Source organism: Seriola aureovittata, chromosome 11 (genome assembly GCF_021018895.1).
Source record: "Seriola aureovittata isolate HTS-2021-v1 ecotype China chromosome 11, ASM2101889v1, whole genome shotgun sequence".
NCBI lineage: Eukaryota > Metazoa > Chordata > Actinopteri > Carangiformes > Carangidae > Seriola > Seriola aureovittata.
In genome coordinates, this window is record NC_079374.1 from 19727712 (window position 1) to 19750048 (window position 22337).

At 39.1% G+C, this 22337-nt stretch overlaps 1 protein-coding gene across 12 annotated transcripts in view; it reads left to right on the plus strand.

Moving 5' to 3' along the window:
* The window catches only part of stxbp5l (syntaxin binding protein 5L), a 137846-nt gene that overhangs the window by 5404 nt on the left and 110105 nt on the right, over positions 1-22337 (plus strand). For all 12 annotated transcript variants that reach the window (XM_056388939.1, XM_056388942.1, XM_056388940.1 and 9 more), the window contains one exon: positions 16994-17091. In XM_056388939.1, coding sequence (XP_056244914.1) covers positions 16994-17091 — 98 coding nt within the window. The remainder of the gene's footprint in view (positions 1-16993; positions 17092-22337) is intronic.

A 22337-nucleotide genomic window follows, 5' to 3' on the forward strand; every position in this document is an offset into this window, starting at 1 on the left:
AAATGATGGTTGAGAAACAGGCTTTATATTTACTGACTTACTTTTTCTCAATGCACAACTTAGACTTCAGTCTTATGCACTACAAACAGCATTTTTCTTTTAAATTCCACAAATTCACCCACAAATATTTCATTATAACAGACCATACTGAGTTGAGTTTGCTTAAAATAAGTGTGTAAGTGTATTTTTTTCAAGCTGAAAGCCAGAGGAACAGACAAAACTCTTCAAACATTCATGTCGCACAAGGGTAGAACATGGATATTTGATCAAAATTAAAGAAACAGCACTCTCCCTCTGGCTAAAACTACAATGCAGCACACAGTGGGAGGAAATGGGAGAATGCCCTCTCCATTACTTCACACAAGCTTTTGAACTACAGTACTGTGCAAAAGGCATTTTAGGCATTGTGTATGTTTAGATTCATCCATCATACAATACCATCAGCAAGGAGTCATTATGCAGTATGACAATGACCACCAAACACACATAAAGTGTCTTAGTATAGTTGTGTCACCACCACGTGCTGCCAGAACAGCTTCAATGGTCCTCCCCTACAAGTCTCTGTACTCCACTAGAGGGATATGAACACCATTCTTCCAAAAGATATTCTTTTATTTAGTGTTTTGATGATGGTGGTGGAGGAGAGTTCTGTCTAACACATCGACCCAAGATCTCCCATAGTTGTTCTACCGGGTTCAGATCTGGTGACTGCAAAGGCCAAAGCATATGACTCACATCATTTTCATACTCATCAAACCATTCAGTGACCCCTTGTGTCCTGTGCATTAGGGCATCATCATCTTGTTTCCCCACTCATTTTTCAGTTTTTTTTTCTTTAATTTGTCACCTGTCTGTAACTTCAGTGACGACATGAACAAGAAGTCCTGTGAGAGATGGTCTGGACCACATAGAGCCCTGATCTCAACATCAGGGAGTCAGGCTGGGATTACATAAAGAGACAGAAGACACTGAGAAAGACTAAATTCCACAGAAGAACTGTGGCAACTTCTCCACGATGCTTGAAGCAACCTACCTGCCAAGTACCTTGAAAAACCATGTGCAAGTGTACCAAGGAGAACAAGGAGAATTGGTGCTGTTTTAAAGGCAAATATTGGATTTATTTAGGTTTTTTTCTGGTTACTGCACTTTGTATGAAGTTAATTGATTTTACTAACTATTCATGGCATTGTTTGTGAAAGCATCCACACTTTATTTCAAACAGTACCGTTTGTTATGGGTACGTGGCTGCTATTTCAGTGCATAAAACCTGGACATAGGATCAAAGGGGCGAGATGTGTGGTTACATACAGTGTTTGGAGATTGCAAAGAATAGACAAACTGACAGTGAAAGAGGTCAGAGGAAATGATCAGACTTGTTCAAGCTGATAGGAAGGCCACAAATATTCAGATGATAACACAACAAAAGCATAAGGCTATCTCTGAAAACTTGTCAAGCCTTGAAATGAGTGGGCATATCAACCAAGGCCATATTGAGCAAGAAGAGAAAGCTAGTCACTAGACGTGGATGACCGAGCTGTAGAAAAACATTCTACAATTCAACGAATCTTGATCTCTGGTGCAACATGCCGATGACAGGATCAGGATTTGGTGTAAACAGTTTGAATCATGGATCTGTTCTGTCAAGTGTGAGTGTCACAAGCTGCTGCTGCTGGTGGTGTAATAACGTGGAGTTTTTGCTCGACATGTCTCATAACAGAGGAGCCTCATTGTAGTGGCATTACCGTATGTAAACATTGTTGAAGGCCAGGTGCCTCCCTTCATGCTTTCCTCTCAAATGGATACCCCCAGGACTCATCACCTCAGCTTTAATCCAGGAACACGAAAACTAACTTTGCTTAGTTGTTCTGCAATAATTCCAGATGTCTAACTAGTGGAGCACTTCTGGTAAGAGTATCGCCTTTCTATACACTCTGCATGAACCCAAAGATCTTAGTCAGTAACTGGTTGAAACCATGCCTCAGTCATACAGGGACGAGACAATAAGGGCTTATCATTTCTGTTCAGTTTCACTGAAAGTTTCAAGGACCTGAAGAGCAGTTTTCTTTTGGGCTTTTCAGCTCTTTCAGTTTAACAAATGATTAACAGAATAGAAAATAGAGAGGAAAATGGGGAGTATATTCAGAAGAGCTGCTGAAGATGCTGTAATCAGTCAAAGTCCTCAAAAAAGCCAAGAGAATCATCCTGTTTGTGACAATTTCAAAATAAATACTCATATGTTTATCATTTTAAATCATTTGATATTTATGATTAACAATGCATTAACATAATTGTATGTAAAGGGGGTTGCTTGTATTGATGAATCCAGAGATGATTATGTCCAATCCCTGCACTTTTATGCAGCTTTATGCAGTTTTTTTTTTTGCATCTTTCAGCTCATTGCTTTGATTTTCAGCCTGCAACTTTACTGTTTTGGTTCACACCCTTTTGGCACAATTTTTGGAAGCAGCATGCCAGCACCAAATGGCGGACAGAAAAAACATAGCAGTTTGTCATTTCAATCTAAAAGGTGATAACATTGTGAAGGAGTTTTCTTCTTAGTTTGTAGGCCTCACATTCCAAGAGTTCAGCTCATAAAGACCTTCACGGTGTTTACAATGGTTTACCGTTTAGTCTTTATTATGACTGATAATGCACATCTGGAGATGCGTTTATCTTCTGTTGCTAGGGTAACAAAGGTCTTATATATAAGGATGTAGAGAAAAGCAAACTTAAAAATCCAAATCCAGTTCTAGTCAAGGTTGAGCTAAATAGGGAAAGGATACGACGTGTAATATTAATTAGGTAAGACTATGTGTCAATGGTCAGGTTTGAGTGACCAATAGAGTCTTCACACGTATAGGTTCAGGGGTCTCAAACTCAACTTAGATGGGGGCCGCTGGAAGTAGAGTCTGGGTGAGGCTGGGCAGCAAGTATTCAAAAAAAAAAAAAGTACAACAGATCCAGTCTTCTCAATCTTTATTATTAACAGTTCTTCACGTTTCAACCAAGTTTCAACCGTCGCTAATTCGTGCTGGACATTATGGTGCGTTCAAGTTGTGCTCAGAAGTCGGACTTTCTGAGCTCCGAGTTGGACATTTCAACTGGAAGTCTGAAATCTGAGTCGTTCCAATTTACAAGTTCCAACTTAACGGGAACGCACCATAACTTGACAACAAATGCGACACCGAAAGCTGTCATGAGCCTGCGCTATGGTAGCCCATAAGTGAAAAATAAAAGCCCAGGGCAAGCGCGGCTCGCCCAACAACTCGGCAAAAAGGTGCGTTTGAGAAAAACGCGCGGGCCGCACTAACACTAAACTTTGATGTCAAGTAGGGGGCCACAAAATAACGTCCCGCAGGCGGCAATTGGCCCGCGGGCCGCGAGTTTGAGACCCATGGTTTAGAATATAGCTTAGCCTTATTTGGGGGTAAGGTACGGAAACGTGTTGCAACCATGTTGTACCTTAGAAATATATACTCCCTGTCAGAAAATTGGTGTGGCACTACCCTGGTTCACTTGCTGTCTTCTTACTGCTCATCATTTTCTCCAGGGCATGTCAAGCTCACAATAGATATTTCTGCCTGATACTGAACTCCTCACTCACAACATTTTTTATCACAGACATGTCAATGTTGTGTTCCTAGGTTGTGTCCTCTGCCCCAATGTGGCCAAAAAGTTAGTTATTGCATGGTTAAAAAAGTCAAAATGAAGCCTCAATCAAATATTCACTTTTCCAACACAAGTTCATCGAAAATACAAACCTATAGGCTTCACAGAAGTAGTAGGACTATTGAGTTGAATTGTAAAAATGCTGTACATCTGAAAATAATCGTTACTTTTTTTACAGTCACAAAATCATTAACAGTCGCATGTTTAATGCTAATCATTGCCAGTGTCTGTTATTATGACTGTCATTTGCATTCTGTGAAGCCTTACCCTCAACTGTCTTCATCTATATTCCATGTGCCACTTTTTTTACCCCATCAACCTGGTCAAATCAGTGTTACATCGGCAAAGCCACATGGCCACACCAAACCTTACAAAAGTACGTAAGTTGCAAAGGCACTCACACTTGTACTCACATGTTATTTTTTTAAAAGCTAAGTTACAGGCAACTGAACATAATATTTTCCATGCATGCACAATGTTTTGGGATGAAATGTTCTTTACATTTTATGACCAAACATCCCCACAGAACAGTTTTTGCAGTGCTTTTTTTTTTTGATAGCACATTTGCTTCTCAGAGAGAACAATCATTATACATATGACATAAACATAAGTTGTGTTAGAAGAGAAAGCGGGATGAACAATGTTCTTTTACTGGTCTCAGATCTCTGCTGTTGAAAATTCATGTCTGAACTCAATGAGGTTTTTAAGTGTTTTTAATATTTTTGGATCTGGAGCTTGTTAAAAGGTGCACTGCTGAGACATCTTGACCCCATTCACATTTCTAATCTCCATTGATAAATGATTAATCTCAAAAGGGGATGTATGATTACCCATAACACCAGCATAATCACATTTCAAATTAGATTTCCTTATAAAAAAAACATCCTTTCTGTGTTCATTAGGTGAATCAGATATGACTAATTTTAGATTGTAGATAGAATAGTTGCTTTGTGCCATATTTTGAAGCAAGCCATTCAGGAACACTAATGGGCACACTACTAATTCAATGTAAGATTCAACATTTTAGATTCTGTCAATTTAATGCCTGTTGTATGGGTGTATAACACTCCATAACAATCTAATGGAGGGTTGTTCTTGAGGACTTTCAGCCATGGTCATGTGGGTTGGTTGGTCCACAAGTTTGGTCCAGACTTAAATATCTCAACAACTTTTAGATAGATTGCCCTAGAATTTTGTAAAGATATTCAAGGTGATCCCTCTATTTTTGTTATAGTTCAGGTCGAGATTTCTGCTTGTCTTATACTTTGGTTTATGACCACGTAGGCCCTACTTGCAAGATTGTGTTCTCATCATCCTGAGCTGTACTTTGTGTTTAGTGCTAATCAGCAAATGTTAGTATGCTAAGATGGTGAACATGAGTAAACTTTCTACCTGCTACATCAGCATTGTTGTTGTTTTGAGCATGTTATCATGCTGATGTTAGCATTTAGCTAAAAGCACCGCTTTGCCTAAGTAAAGCCACACAGATCTGCAAGCAGACTCCTATTCTCGTTAAAGTTTTTAATAAGACTAATAATACTCCTACATACAGTACTCTAAATAATATATTGATTGATTGATTTGTTAATTTTACATTTGCTCCTCAGTTTCAGAAAATAGAGTAAATGCTGAAATTGTCAACATTAGGCCCCAATGTACGCATATATAGTATAACTATCAGCAAAATTGTTTTAGAGTAATAATTCAAAAGTTGAAGAAAAAACTTTTTTACTAAACTCATGGATGCAGTTCAGAGGTCAGGTCCCTCTGGTTCTTCTCCTTTGACAGAATGATATGTGGGCTTGTAAAGATGACATCACCTCACTCACTCTGTAGCGACCCCATGAGTTCACCATGGATGCTATGACTCAGTGGGTTGCCTTCCAGCTAGTCTCACATTACCATGTGTCGGCTGCCTGTCAGAAGCCACAGTGTGCGATCAATTAAGGAGGAGTTGATGTCAGGCTGAGAAGAGAGGAAGGGGAAAAAGCAATATTAGAGGAGAGATGTTCAGTAAACTGTATACAAGTGAGGCAGGATTTTAAAGAAGACCTGTGTGTGTGTACTCAGTATTCAGTATCCACCCTGTGTATGAGAACATGAACTATTGTATCACACCAAAGGAAACAGCCTCTGTTTGATTTTGTGTGGGCTTTCATAATGCTTTGTCCATTCAGTCTGTAGGTGACAGCAATGTCTGCCTAACCTCTTACTGTGCAAATATAATCGAGTGAGCTTTTCAAGCCCTTCATTTCACTCGATTTTCCATCACTTCACTCTGATGAAGTCTGTTTTCATTTCGCAGTATTTGATCAACCACCACATCAATTGCTCTTGTGTGATGTGTGACTCCTATTGAGAAGAAAATTATTTTTTCTTTCCGTTGTATTTTTTACAACCACCACCAAACTTGGTTTTCTTATGGGGAAAGATTTTATTATCATTACCAGGGCTGTTAAACCTCAGGGTAATCGTTTAGGGCCTCACCTTTTCCTGAAAGATCACATCTGTAACTCTTTTTTTTTTTGTTTCTTTTCATATCATAATGGCTCATGTTTCCATGGCTACATCAGTGTTTAAGTCTGGGGAGAAGGGAAATGGTGGCAGATGGAAGGCAATCATCTTAAATCCACTGTTGACCCACAAGATCAATTTTGTGCTGAGTATATATATATATAGAAGGAAGTGATAACTTAAAAATGACAGATATGTATTCCAAAATGTCTTCATGAGCAAAATGCACAGCTGAGAAACAGTTTCCTACCATCTGCTGTTGTTCCTTTAACTTTTGTCCATCATGTGGCTTCTTGTAGGGAAATGTCTATTCCAGTAATGCACAATTTCATAAATGTATTGCCCTTTCTGTGCACTTACTGTGGGAGAAAATATGAGCAAAAAAACGATACAAACACAATTTTTACTGCATGACTAAGACTGCTGAAATGAAACCTAATTATGGAAAACAATCTACTTGGAACTGCAGTGCTGCAAAGCTTTAAACCAACACTGGGGTTCCTTCCCTGCCTCTCTGGGTGGTTAGTGGATCCTTCTGTTCTTAAGAGCTCAAGCACTTGACAAACCTCATCTACTTGATGTCTCTCCTAAAGTATCTTAACGGTGTGTGTACGAACTGGAGTTGAGTTTCTTTTCTTTAAATGTATCGATCTATCTCAAGAGAAGCTTAACTCGTTATAGGATTCAAGGTTCCTTTATGACATTCTTTCTTTTTGAAATTCAATCAAAAAGTAGATGCCTTGTAACAGCCAACAATGTATTCAATGTGTAAGGAACAGTAAATTCAAGAAGGAACTGATGTCTTGTGCTTCAACATTATATTTTGCTCATCTGTAATCATTAGTGCATTTTAGTATAATGATCAACATATAATATTAAAATGTTATCTATATGTGGAGAACGCACCGGTGATTGGTAGTAAATAGCTGCTACAGTATAATGTACAGCCAATAAATGTGATTCATCTAATTTTTCATAAATACATTCTGACTCATACAATATGAGTCGAGCATGCTTCCTCTGTGGAGCTCATTAACATTTGTAACATTTTAAATATAGTTTCAATTGTTTCAGACAATAAAAATCAGGAGAAAGGTCATAATTTTTTAGTGAAAGCTAAAAATCCCCTCTAGAATGATTACAATTGAAAATCCATTACAGCACATTTGGTGAGACTGTTATCTTAAAGGAGCTATTTGTAAGTTTTGCTATTGCTACATAGGCAATGTTAGCATTAACAGCTATTTACTCACCAGTCTGGAAGAAATATTGCGAGTTCAGCATCAAACTTCATTCCATTACTCTTTTTTCCTCTATTTCTATCACTTCCTTTCTCCTACTGAAGTTAGCATGCTAACCAGCTAGCCCTGGCCCAGTCGGCCTGTCTCGTCACTTTTGGATACTGAGTCACTGTAGCATCCAGTCTACCCTGAAGAAGCTCTGGTCAGAGATTGCATTAAAACCTCTTATCTTGTAAGTGCAACAATGGCTGAAGCCCATAGAAAGACTGATAAATAAACAGCAATTAATGCTAATGTTGCTGCAGATGGCAGAACAAATATCTACTTTAATCAAAATATTGCATTATTACAAATATTACAATCAACACCTTGTGTTCATCTTCTTCACTCTGTAATGTAGTTTTACTTAAATGACAAGGAAAATGCATTTTTAACTCATGAGTGGATTCAGTTTAACATCTGGCAGGGCCATGACAGATGGATGCAGGCTAACTACATTAGCTTGCAGCCTCAAAACGGATGACACCAGTTTCAAATGATTTCAGGCAGCTATTCAAGCCATGATAGAAATTACATTTTTACGAAACATGCTCATTTGTTTTCTTTTTAAAACCAGCCATGTGCGAATGTGGGTTCCTCTCAGTCATCACGATGGGGCGGAGTGACATGTTACATTACAGTGTTGTGGGTAGCAACATGTGACTAGTTGGTTCACTTCTACCTTTTCCATCATGCCTACGGCATAGTGCTGATGCCATGACTGATTCACTGACATGCCTGCTGCTGTTGTTAAAAGGTTAAACCACATATACAGTACATCCACACATGGCTGGTTTCTGACTCTATGGCTGCATGAAAGCACGACATGAAGCCTCAACTTACAATCACAACAATCACCTCCTCCACACACACACACAAACAGTGAAGATTATTTTACAGTTATATAATAGAAATTATGTATATATAGCTGACAAGCCCAGGCTTTCAACATCCATCACATTTCTTCCTTAAGGGCTTTGTGTCAAATATTGCACAATAAACACAACTGTATGCTGCAACTATCTGTCCAGGAGCATTTGTGTGGTTATGAATACATACTCATCACCCCTTACAAAAATAATCATACAGTACTTTAGATGTAATATAAATGCACACGGACACAGCAAGCTTACAAACATACTCTGGCCACACACATAACATTGTGTAGTCTGCCGCTCTCGTACAAATGACCCCTCTACACTCAGCAGGGGGGGAAGCTTATCCAGGCTCATTCATTTCATTTGTTTTCATACTTCCAAGCTCTCACGGCTTTCTCACCCTGTGTGCATTTGTGTGCTGTTCTGTTCTATGTGTGTGTGTGTGTGTGTGTGTGTGTGTGTGTGAGTGCATTCATGTGCCATGCAGCAAAAAGAATCACGCCATGGAAATCTTGAATCACTTTATTCATGGATAACAACTCTGCAATAGGACAGTTTATAATATCAAAAGCTGATCATAGTCATGCCTGCCTACTTATAAATTTGCTTTCGCTCTCGAATTTTAGTGCCAAGCCATCATTCCTGTGGTGGTTCAGACCACCTGTCGGTGAAACTCTGGGTGTTTTTCGTTCTTTCTGTTGATGAGTTTACCTATTATATGCTTATTATATTATTATTTGCACCTTCTGACATAGTGGTTCTCACCATTTTAACTACTTAGCATGTTTTTAAACAAACAGGTAATGTATATCTCATCACTTCATTTGCGTGAGAATTTTTCACAAAACGTGTCATTGTGGTCCCATTATTTCTTATTTCTTATCCCTTATCTATTTCTATTCAGTTGTGGCACATATGTGAATCACACTGTAATGTATCTTGCAAGTTGCACAACTTCTCTCCATTATTCTATAATCAGTCTTTGAATTTCTTGAATGATCTTGGTAATGACAATGGCTGTTGCACATTTCAATTGTTTTTCTCAGTTTTCTCAGTCTGCCTCTCGTAATCTGGACCTGTTGTTTTGTTTTAAGTAGTTTCACAGAAACTATTTTACACCTCCTAAGTTATATCTGATGTGTAAACTTCAGGACCCCTTGTGGAGCGTTTGCCCTTTGAAGGCCCCTGGCACCATTTGTCACATGATGCAAAACTGCCTGTCTCGCTTCTGGAACAAAGTAGCTCTTAACCGTAACAGAGCCCATAACAATATCTGTTCTTCTTTTTAATGCATTAGAGAAGGATCCTGTTAGCTGGCGCAACCGTTGCTAAGAAGATGGTTTCTACTCGCACCAATACTCCTCATTCTCTCAACATTAGACAATGGATTCTCTCTATCTTGAGCATTATATATTTGGAGCTTTCCACTACATGTGTGAAAGGTGCTGCTGAACGTATTGTCAATGCTTGGTGTGCACCTGTTATGTCCAATCTTTTGTAATATGGCTGTGTAATGTACCCTGTATAAGCCACTTTCATTTTCAAATTCAGCTGACTCTGCAGTTCCCCTCAGTTCCATGAAGTGTGTGTGTAGTCACTGAGGTTGTTTTCATTTTATTTATTGCATCTTTGATGTTTTTGTTCTCGCTCACTGTCCCTCTCATCAGCAGCAGCAATTTTCAGCAAAACAACTCTGATAATAACACTTTTGCTGTATCAATTTATATGCTGATAATATGTCAGTATTCTGTTTTAAGCCTGTTGTGCTTCTTCCATGTGGCCAAAAATCAATAAATGCAAATTTAAATAAATTGGAATCTACCATTTAACCCACACCTGCTATGTTATGCTATGCAAACCTACCAGAAAGCATTATAGTTTTTGACATTTTGTGAAAAGAACATTTTTGGATCCATTTGAAAACTTGGCAAAATCAGGTTAAAAACTGCAGTTTGACACAATGTGGGTTGTTACATCATTCTTCAAATTTAATTTCAATACTATATTTAAACTTATAACAGGTTCCGCAATGAACCTGCTACATGTTAAGAGACAGTCACTGAAATATGTTTAACAGATGAAACCCACAACTAAATGACTGTAGTGTTTCTACGCCAGTTGTGGAAGTCATTCCTTTTTTCACTCTGGCAGATTTGAATATTGTATACATATTAGATTGACTGTATCCTGAAGTTGCATTTTGTCTTTCATGGGACAAAAAAAAATCACCCTTGTCCTTAGGTAGACCTGATGGGCAGCTAGACAGTAAACAATGAACTCTTAAAAGGCAAGATAGTGTCTGATAAGAAATAAATGAGATTGTGATGTGTTGTGTAACCACTGCGTGTTTCCAACTCATTTCACACATTCAGAAACCCCTGATCTCCTCTCCCACTCCTCCCCTTAACATCTTCTCTCCTGCCCCCGTTCAGATATGCCTCTTTTTTTGTTTTGGGCTGTTCCCGACAAGATCAAAGGAATTTTAGAGCAACCTCAAAATATCTTCCTTCAAACACTGGTCGGGGAAGCCACGTGTATCTCTGTTTGTTTGATGGGTGCTCCGAGACTGTAAAGTAAATTGGAATGGATGAATGTGACGGGAATGCTCTACTTTTCTCTGCACTACTGTCTCTCATCCTGACGTTTAGCCTCAGGGAACAGGTGCTTACCACCTGGGTGATGCAGAGGCAGAATTTGTATGCACACAGGGAACACATAACACAATGCAAAGAGAAACTGTACATATTAAATCAAATACAATTAAAGGAAACATCAACTAAATTGTCTTAGTAAGATGTTGGGCCACCACAAGTCTCTGGAGTCCAGTGGAGGAATGAACACCATTCTTCCAAATGATACTCCTTCATTTGGTGTTTTGAAGCACGCTGTCTCTCATAGTTGTTCTACTGGGTTGAGATCTGGTGACTCTGAAGGTCATAGGATATGATTCACATCCTTTTCATACTCATCAAACCATTCAGTGACCCCTCATGCCCTATGGTGCTGCCTGTAATGCGGTATCTTCTGTATAGAGAATCTTTGGTTGTTGTTATCAGAAAGCAATTGCGCTGTACATTTCTCGATCCGCAAACCTGCGTGCACACCCACGACCTCCGCAATTAGGCTAAGTCATTGCAGCTGGCGCGATGATCCCGCTGCATGACTCTGTTTTAACGTTGTCATCGTCATCTGCATCTGCCCGACAACTGCCCCTTAATTTGAGAAAAGTGTTTTAACCTCTGCTGACACCGTGGAAAAAGAAATCCCTCTATTGAGGGTTAGAGGTGTTTTTAAACTTCTTTGCCACAAAAATTGACTGGTCAGTGAAGTTAGCCATGTTTGGTAAGAGCAAAGCGCTCGGCTAAGTTAGCTTATAACCAAGAGGTTACCAAAGTAACCAAAATCAGAGACAGTAGAGAAACCGAGGCGCTTCATTTCCGTTTATTTCCTGTATTAATTTCCAGTTTTCATTACAACCAAAATTTAACGGCTGTCTGACATAATGTAAATAGAGTCCAACGTCAACAAAACCCAGCTTTTACCAAATTTGGGACAAATTTATTCTGAAATTTGGTAGTATAGGTAGTATATGACATACACAAACACAAACACATCACATAATATCTAACCATAAATTACTATGTCCTCATCAGCTGTCAGACTTAATATGAAGAAAATGGTAAATTTTTAGTATACAAGAGACAATTTTTGGTGTCATCACACACCGAAAATGAAATTGCACTTTCTGTTTTCACAAGAAAAGTATACAATTATGCTATTAATATTATGCTTGTGTTTTTCCATATACAGTGCGTTTCTCTTCATCGTTTCCATTTTCTTTTGCTTCCCTCTGCTGTCCACGCATATACTATTCTCACTATGCATTATTTACCACTTATTGCTCATGCTTCAAACTGCACATCACAAGTGGTCTCTTCATCCTTTCCTCCATGTATTCTTGATCTTTGCGCACGGCACTTTTCTTGTGACTCTGAGATACATACATTCATCTACACTTATCTACACAACAATGTGTAGATAAATGTACCCAGGAACTATCAAGGCCAGGCCGCTCAGTACATTACTCATGTGTCCCACTATCTACTGAGCTCCTGCTGTGATGTTGCCATGTGTCATATTGAAGGGGCCACAGCAGTGAATCAGTGACATCTCAATCTTGCTACCTGGTCAACAATCATCCTACACGGCTGATTTTTAAGTGAATATTGTGAATACTTTGAATGTAAAATGTAAATAATTATTGCTTTATTTGTGGTGACAGTTTTGTTTAGTTTTAACATGGCTATAAATGTACTGTCGTCAATCAAGGTATGCGAGAGAGAGAGTGGCAAGCGAAACTCGACACTGTCTTGCTCGCTCGCAGGGTAATGCATCAGATCCACTGTACTGTCTTTTTTCACCTCTGTGGGCTTTGTTGCTCCCTTTCTCTGTAGCTCCTCCCAAACTATGGCCATTTAATTTGCCATTATCTATCGATGTTGGTTAAAGAAAAGTGAAAAGGTTCCCCTGCTTATGCATTTTTTTCAGTTGTCTGTTGTCAGATGTCTGACAAAGTGCAATTTGTTTTGATGATAGCACTACGTGAAGACTTGGTGCCTCAGTGGTTTGTAATAATGTAAGCGTATAGGCTAGCGGGGTTACGGTCGCACAATCTTAACCATAGTCTGATTGTCACCCTGTGAAATTGCTGAATCTCAATATGAAATGGCATAGGCGAATGTGAAAAGGTCCGTGGTCTGTAATCTCATAAATATAAGTCATATTTCACTGTGTTGATCAATGAAACCAGTCACTGTTTTGATCTGTGTTTGGAGGTATAGCTGCTCAATACATCATTTGCTGGCAGTGGTAGACATGGGTGCTTCTTGCTATTTATAGAGCCAGGGGTCTAGACCAGCTCTGCAGCTGAATGCTGTGTGGAAAGAGAGAGGATGGTGGGTGACATGAGGTGGTATTAGCCTTTGGGGGTGTGGATGGCTGTGTTCGGTTATCTGATTGAACAGGCTTGTGTGCATAAAGATTGTGTATGTGTGGAGGGGAGAAGACGACACAACAGACACAGAGAAGGGGGGAGGGAGGTGGATTGAGAGCGAAGTTGATGTAGTGCAGCTTCTGGCAGTCATAACGCAGGTCCCTTGCAGCAGGTCAACATTTGCTGCACAGCTGACTGCATTTCTAAATGTAAATCTTGGCTGCTTCAATTGCTGCATGAATATACCTTTAGTGATTCCTTAGTATTTAGCTTTCCCCTGTTACATTTTGAGCTGTCTTTGATGGGGATTGATCACACAAGCTGGTAATCTATGTCTGTAAACAGCTGCCCAATCAACCTTTATTAGGTCCCTCTATTTTAGGCAGTATAAAAATGCGATGACACGTTACTGTAGATAGATAAATAAAAGATAGAGGATGGACTTATGGGTGAACCTGGTGATGCACACAGACACACAAATTCACAAAAATACACACTAAAAGAGGGAGAAAAATGGCTTTATGGCTTTGACTTTAAAATATGTATGAGCAGCACAGAGAGCCACCAGAGTAAATGTATTTCTCATCCACTTCTTGGCGTATTCTATGTATATAGGGAGTGGCTCTCCTGTATCCCAGCAACTGTGCACAAAAAATCAGGCTAGAGAACCAACAGGGGCCTGGTGGCAAGACCTGGAGGATGACTGTTCTCCCTACAATATGTGTTTTTCTCCGCTGCGTGCGCTTAGCCATTACATATGTATTTTGCATATTAATGTGTAAGTGTGACCCACACATTTTGCAGTGTCAGACTCATTTGCTGATGCATTTGGTGTTGATCAGAGTTTTAGTAGAGCAGTATGTGTTTGCTTTGAAACAGCATTGCCAGTGTAATCCTAAACTCTCTCCATTGCCAAAGTCTCAAACATTTATTGCCTGACAACTGGGATGAAGAATTGACCTTCCTGTTTCTTTCGGTGATGGAGAAGGCAAGTGATTCTTAATGATAGGGTGAAGGTGTGTGTCAGTTCCCATTCCTCAAATTTTGTACCACCTACTTTTAACCCCTTAAAATGTCATAGTCACTTCTGGTATCAAGTGCCACCCTTACACCCTGTTTCATGCGTTAATACACCAGATCTTGGAATAGAATTATAATCTCAAAGCTTGTTGATTTTAAAATACCTTAACTCTACAAAATGCATGTGGTTGTGTGTTGAGTTATTGGTGTTGGGAATTCATCGTACATATCTTTGTTATAAGCCAATGCCTTCAAAATGTATTACCTGAATTTCTTGTGTTATTTCAGTGTTATTAAATGGCCACATCAGGGAAAGTATATTTATTTGGATAGTTTTTATGAAGCATTATTAAGAAAGTACAAAAGCTCTACATGAAAAGTAAGAGCTCCTGTGTGCAACATGTTTTTTGGGCAGTCTGAACTGATGGGTTCAAGCTATAAAAGAATTAAACAGCAATTCAATCCAAGATTTCTAATTAGTGTTCAACACTGTATCTAATCTGGAGTAAAACAGATTAATGAAAATAAAATCAGTAGAATTTCCAGTAATTTCTGTGTGTTGCCCATGCACTTTGAAAACAGAATACACAGAGAGTGAAATTAAATATTTCAAATATTAATCATTACAGGACGAGGCAAATACTGACTGTTCATTCATTATAGATGTGCTAAAGTCAGATTCCATGGACTGTATGATGCTAGGCTTACTGTTATTATCTGTTACATAAATGTTGTTTATATTATTGGTTACTACTTTATTTATATGCAAGGCACTCATTTGTCTAAATGTAGCAGTGGAACCCCGCTGTGTATGTATTAGTGATGTGACAGACATATGTGCATCTGAAGGTCAGGAACCCTTAATTGGTGTGCTACAACACACACACACACACACACACACACACACACACACACACACACACACACACACACACACACACACACACATACACACACACTTTTTATCCTGAATATAAGATAAATAAAACATGTCATGCACCATCATAATGCCCATGTAGACACACAGAAGCTCTTGTTTACTATATGAATTGGACATACGTGCAAACACATGAACACAGACACACAAAGACCAATTTGCACCCTGTCCGCTGTAGTGTGAGGCTGTAGGCTGTAGTGTGATTCAGTTTGTGTCTGTGTTTTTCATTTTCCTCTGAGTCGGATCACCGCTGAGTGATTATATTCTGTGTTTTATAACCATTTAATTCATCCACAGACTCTCATGTTATCTTTCCAAATTCTTGCATCTGCTGTATTAATGAGAACACAAACATTTCAGACAGCCAAACAAAAGTGTTTGTCCTGATGATGAGGTGGGGGTGGGGGGTGGGAGTCATTTTGACTGACTTCTGTTAAGAATTTTACAGATGAAACATTTTATCTTTTATAAATGTAATTATACTAATGTCGAGCAGGTTTAGTGAATTCAGGCGTATGTGATGCACTGTTACTTGCAGTAGAAAGTTCTATGTATCACTTTCATGAAAGGCCCTGCCCACCCACACTGCTGTTTGCAGTTGTATTAGACCTCTGCTCAGCCTGAAGGTGAGTAGTGCTTCAGTGGGAATTACATAATGATAAAGGTGTAAATTGTTCTACCCCAACATGAACAACAAAGTCAACAGGAGCTCTCCTGTTAACCCACAGTACACATGGCTTTATGAAGTCCTGAGAAGAGGTCTAATAAGTAAAACCACCAGTCACCACGGTTCATGGGCTAGTTGGATAAAATTATGATCAGATTTTTTATTTTTATTCTTAGTTGTATATTATTACAGTACTTGCTGCAGTTCACTGGTTGACTGTAATATCATGTGATAATGTTTCCATTCAACATTGCTGATGTCCATGTCTCTACATCCCTCCAGAACAGATTACTGTGAGTGATGCACTGCCGGGAAATTAAATACGACTAATTGCAGACAGCTGCAGTGCATCTCAAACGTGTGAGTGTGAGAGCCGCTGTTGTTTTGTCTTGTCAGGCCTTGGAATATGAATGTTGAGGCCAGTTCACTTTCAGTTCAATTCAGATGCAACATTATTAGAAGGTGGTTTCTGAATTTCAATAAGATTTTTGCAACTATTAATGTGCATTTGCAGCTATATGGATGCGTTTGTTGTTTGCAATTTTAATTTGTCATTTAAGTGCCAGTAGTGGACTAAAGTAACATAAGTAAACACATTAGTGCTTTACCTCAGCTGCAGGTTCAAACAGTAAGCATTATTGAAATAGCAGACTGTCACTACAGCAATCGCTCAAATGAAAGAGAAGAATTTTTTTTTTTATCATAAAAGCTTTTGTTTTATTGGCAGCCTAAATTAATAAAGTGGCAGTCATACAAATATTTGTTGTCAGTCACACCATTCAATATCCTTGACATCATTAGTTATCTTGTTAAAACAATAACATTTCAGGGGATAGGGTCATCATTGTTTCTTTTTACAGAATTAAAGATCAGTTTTACAAAATCACAAAGCTTCATCTGGATTCACCACACAGTTTAATGTCATAGGGGCAGGCAAAATCATTAAGTGATAAAATCATTTAATTACCCTAAAAAATATTCCTAAAATGTTTTTCTCGTTTAATTACAATATTGCTCTGTATCTTTTCCTTGCAGACGGTGCGTCATGGTTTCCCTTACCAGCCAACTGCATTGGCCTTTGACCCTGTGCAGAAGATCCTGGCTGTCGGCTCAAGATCAGGCGGAGTACGGATGTATCCTTTACTTGTCATCTGCTCACTTCCTCCCTTCATCCAGACAAACAGAAAAAAAAACACATTTTGTACATAAACTGACTAAATTTATGCATCTACTGTAAATGCATTCCCTGGCCATTACCACTCTTCATTGTTGTACATTATACAAAACAAGAACAATGAAACATAATCTATCATAGTAAACATTAAAGGTTCTGTCAATTTTAACCAATAGTATAGCAGCAAACAACTATTTTCTATGTAAAGATATAGTGGAGTAATGGCGTCCTGAGCAGAGAATGAAGTCACACCCCCTCTTAGTGTTTGTAATCTGAGCTTCTCTTCTCTTTGCTTTGGTATCTGGGACAGCAGCGCATGCATGTTAGCGCATATGCGTGTGCATATGAGTCCCTTCCTACTAAAACGTTGGTCCTCTCATACAGGGACCACCCACATGCGAGATGACACAGTGTAGTACACAGTATTTGGCTGTAAGCGACCTTCCAGAATTTCTTCCACTGAAGAAACCATGTTTTTTTTGGCTAAAAAGGCCACTGACAAAGAAAGATTAGATGAGAGCACAGGTGGACAGGCCATGGGGACAACTGGCAAAATCTTGACAAATCCCAGTCGGCCATTGGACCGCCAAAACATCCAGAAAGGTTTTAAGCTGTTCTCCGGCCCCATCAGTGCCATTCCTGCACAAGTCCAAGGCTGAATTTCTTTCCCAGCCAATACTGTTCTGGCTTTACGCCGATGGAGAGCTACCTACGAGCTGCTAAAGGGCTCCAGCTTGACTCGGAACTGTCTTTTCTTCTCATTGTGTAAGTAACTTGATGAGTACATAATGTTACATGTCTGTTTTCATTAGTGACCAGCTACTGTAGGCATTATAACATTGGCTAACTTGTTATGAATTTACTTGGCAAATGTGGCTATCGCTAGCGGTAATGGTTATGCCTGGATTGTTTTTTGTTGGCTCTCCTGTACACAGTGCAAATTCATCCAGTTGTGCTTCTTGTTGTGTTTAGTGGGTGCTTTCACTGAGCTGTGTAACACCTTTGCTGACTGAGATCAAGAAGGGAAGGGGGTAGTTGAGGCCACAGGTGTGTCTGACGAAGCATTTGTTTTGGTCTGAGATCCCGGTGGTCTATTGCAACATCTAGTGGCAGTGACGATCGTTTACAGAACCTTTTTAAATTAGTGCTTCCGTTATGTTGTGCTGAAATGTAAGTATCCTTTAGAAAATGGTACATAAAAATATTTTACCTTATAACATTAATCATCCCATATCGTTGTCTGTTAGGCAGGAAAGAGGTTGGTCTCAAGTCGTCTGACACTGCTGTGTGTAAAGAGGAGTAGATTTAAATAAGAATACTTAATTAAGGCATATACAATACACAAATTAAATGAACATAGTATCAGGAGGAATTACAACATGGTTCACAGAAAGTGTCTATTCCTACACAAACCTGTGGCGTTGCTATACTGTCTCTAGGCAGGGGCCTCCCCTCCTCCCCCACCCCTAATTCTCATCCCTCTTTCCGCCCTGTCATTTCATGTTGCTTGGCTGTCATGTCGCAAGCTTAGAACTGTCCATCCAACAGCCCATCCCCTGGGTCACCCGGTCACAGGGATGGGAGAAGTGTGAGTGCAACCCAGGTAGGAGATTACACTCTTATAAATACCCAGGCTTCCCAGTATCCCTTTAGGGAACCTAGGGCCTAGGCAGCTAACAATTATTGATGCTGCAGCAGCTGCACAGCTGCTCCTGCTGGGGTAATAGATGGACGGACTGAATGGTATCTGTGCTGAAAGAAATGGAGAAAAAAGAGATGTGACAGAGGGAGATGTAACAGTGTTTGAAGTATTGAAAGAAATGGAGAATAGGAGGCTGAATGTTGAGGAGAAGGGGGGTAAATGTTTTTGATGACACAGGGAATAGCTGATGAAGAGACAAATGTGGCTTGGTTACTGATAAGCTCAGCTTAATGTAGATATTTGATATCAATTATTTCTCCCTCTCTCTTAATCTATCCCTTTTCTCTATATCTCTCTAATGAATACCTGACTGTAAGGCACGGCTGAGATTTCAACTGGAGTGAAGCCCTTGAGTGACTTAGCATTCGTATTGACATGCTGCACACACCTTCCTCTGCTCCCATGTGGCCTGTCAATGACTTTCTTTTTCTCTTTCAAATGCATGCTCTCACATACACAAACTACACAAATCTATTTTGCTGTTTCTTATTCTGCCTTGTCCTCCATCGCCTTCTAGAGGACCTTTTTCCCTTTATTTCTGCTTTTATTTATTCAATTCACCTTTCTTGTGTCCTTCACAGCCTGTCTTTCTTTTCTTCCCTGGGCTTTGAGTGTCTGCCTGCCATCTTCTGTCATGGTCTCTCTTAGTTTTTTCCTCTGTTGCTTTTTTAATGCATTTCTCCTCTCTATGTTCCCTCCTTTGCAGCTGTATTAGTGCTGTGTATAGTGGTAGCCACTGCATTTCTCATGCTCCATTTCTACTTCATAACTGATACAAGAGTAAGTCCTGCCTTTTGCTGTTATTGTGCTGCACACACAACCTACCACAGATATTTCACAAATTCAACACATTTTCTTTTTTCCCACCTAGCACCTCCAGGGTGGAGCAACAATGTAAAAACGAGCAATTTAAATCTAGGACCTCATCCCTTTTTCTTCTGTTTGTCTGCTTTCACTGACCCGATACCTCAGCCACTACTTTATAGTGTAGCGGCACACCAGTATTTGGCAGAAATATATATCTTGTTTTTGTAAAGAAATCTTTTCATCTCCCAGGGCTTAAAGTTAAACATTCAGATGACACTGTTGATTGATTGGGTGGGACTGCAGTTATGTGGGTTCTCTGTGGGAGGAGCCTTTTTCCAGTGTGTGGTGTGTAGGCATGCGTGAGAGTGTATGTGTGTGTCATTATAGACGGAAGAGTGATCAATATATCTGAGTTTCCATGGAGTCTGGTTGCTTTGTTTTAAAGATGTTTTTGTTCTTTTCTCCACATGTAACTGAAAATTTAGAATTACATGTTCTGCAACTGACATGTTCTGCAACTGATAACCTACTAACCTAGTAGGTTATGTAACCATAACCTACTAGCTCTAATCGGGGTCTTATTTTGGAAGGATTATTGATCACTAAATTAACATTTTCTACTGCGGCGATTTATCTAGTGAACATAGGTAAACTCCGATCACAAGTGGACAGCACATGTGTGATTGTACCCAAGACACACTGAGGACGCATTTGAGATACAATCAATCAGACCACATTTGGAGGTGGCGAAGGACCACCTTCTCAACTGATGTCCTCTACCACAGTCTAATTAGTCCCACCACAGTTTCTTAATGAACCAATAATAGTTTAAACCTCATTTCATTGTAGACCTGTGTGCAGTGCAATGATTAACTCAACCTCTCCTTGTCTCTCTCTCTCTCAACATATGACAACAGACCTGTCTGTCAGATTGGCTTAATAGAGCAATGCATGCATGTTTATTTTCTTATAGCGGGGGGAAGTGAGAATCAATCACAAGTGGTCACTCAAGACATGTGGAGAGGCATTTTCATACAAGATATGAACTGAAGTACTTAAGAGCTGTCCACCTGTGATCAAATCACCAGATATGCATGTTAATGCCAAGGCTGAACAGGGCCTGAGACACAGTATGCCCTGTCTGAACCATGTCTTTATCTTTTAGGCTATCTGCTTTCCAAGGTTTCAAAGGTGGGGTTAACATGGTTAAGTGGTTTGTCTGAAGTAGGACTTACTTCTCAAAGGCCAGGCTTAAGCTTATTATTGTGATCACATTGAGTGCAGTGTAAGTTAAAGAAAAGCTCATGCTTCTAATTATCTTAGTTTTAGCATTAGTACATGTGAAACTGAAAAATCAGTGGGTTAACATGTTTTTAAAAGCTAGATTAGTATCCCTGATAACATTGTACTATTTACCTTGTCCATGTTTAGAGTATTGTTACAGTACTGTGTTTGGATCCTGCTGCATCTTCTGCTGCACTAATGGCACTCTGGCGAGGAAATCATCAGCTAAACACTACACAAAAAAACAAAAGAAAACACTTATCAAACATTTGTGCATTTGCTTACGATTGCTTTATATTACTGACCAGAGCAGCATTTACACACTTGTTCACCTGAGAATGGAGTTGAGTCAAAGTGGTGGTAAGAATTAAGCACACTGAGAATTTTCTAAAATCACTACTTATGCGTTTCTCAGTGGCAGAAAAAAAATAGTAGAAAAGGGAGTGAAGGAAGGTAGCAAGTAGAGAGCTATAAAGCGATAGGACAGGAGAAAGAGACAAAGGAAGCATTAGAACATTGAGAAGCAGGAAGTCAGCAGGTTTATTGTTGAGCAATGTGATAAAGACATAGCAAGAAGTGGTTGAAGATATGAGTGTGGGCAGAAAAACATCTGCTACATGATAATGACATAAATAAAAAATCTGACATTATGTGAAGTAAAAACTACACACCCACAAACTCAAATCCACAAATTGTAACTCTTACAGTCAGGGCTATGCGGTATAGAATGCCCATAACATTAGTATATTATCGGCAAAAGTCTTGGCAGTGCCCAAATGAGAAATAGAAAATAAAAAAGAATTATAGATAATAGAGAAATGAATGTACTTATTTTTTATTTTTACTATATTCACTGTTAAGCTCACAATTATTTTTTACTGTAGGATATTTTCTTGTTTTTTTCTTGTTAAGTCTAATGTTATTTCTAATGTTTTCCAGGAATATAGCAAAAAAAAAAACCCATATGACATCATAGGCTATTTATATCACTATATATCCTGTTCAACACATAACAATGTTATCCATGATTGAAACAGCAGCAGAGCCAGTCAGGTGGGATCTGTTGATCTGTTTCCTGTCCCTCTAAATCTGTAGCCCCTTCCTCCTACACAGTATTTCCTGGTACAAATTAGTAAGTGTGTGATATCTACAGCAGTTTTTTGTGTAGTATATTATCAATATAGTGTCTTTTGCATTTCCTCAATGGCAAATCTTTTCTTTTCTTTTTTTTAAATTGCATCCTATGTCCAGTCATGATTTTGCAATGGGTAGAAGGAACCTGAACCCCCATAATCATCTAGAAACACTGAAGGTGCATGATGTGTATACACTGTTTTCACAATTTGTTGTACAGTGCTTTGGAGACTATTGTTAATCTGGCTAGTGTGTGTCTAAGTGTCACATATTCACCA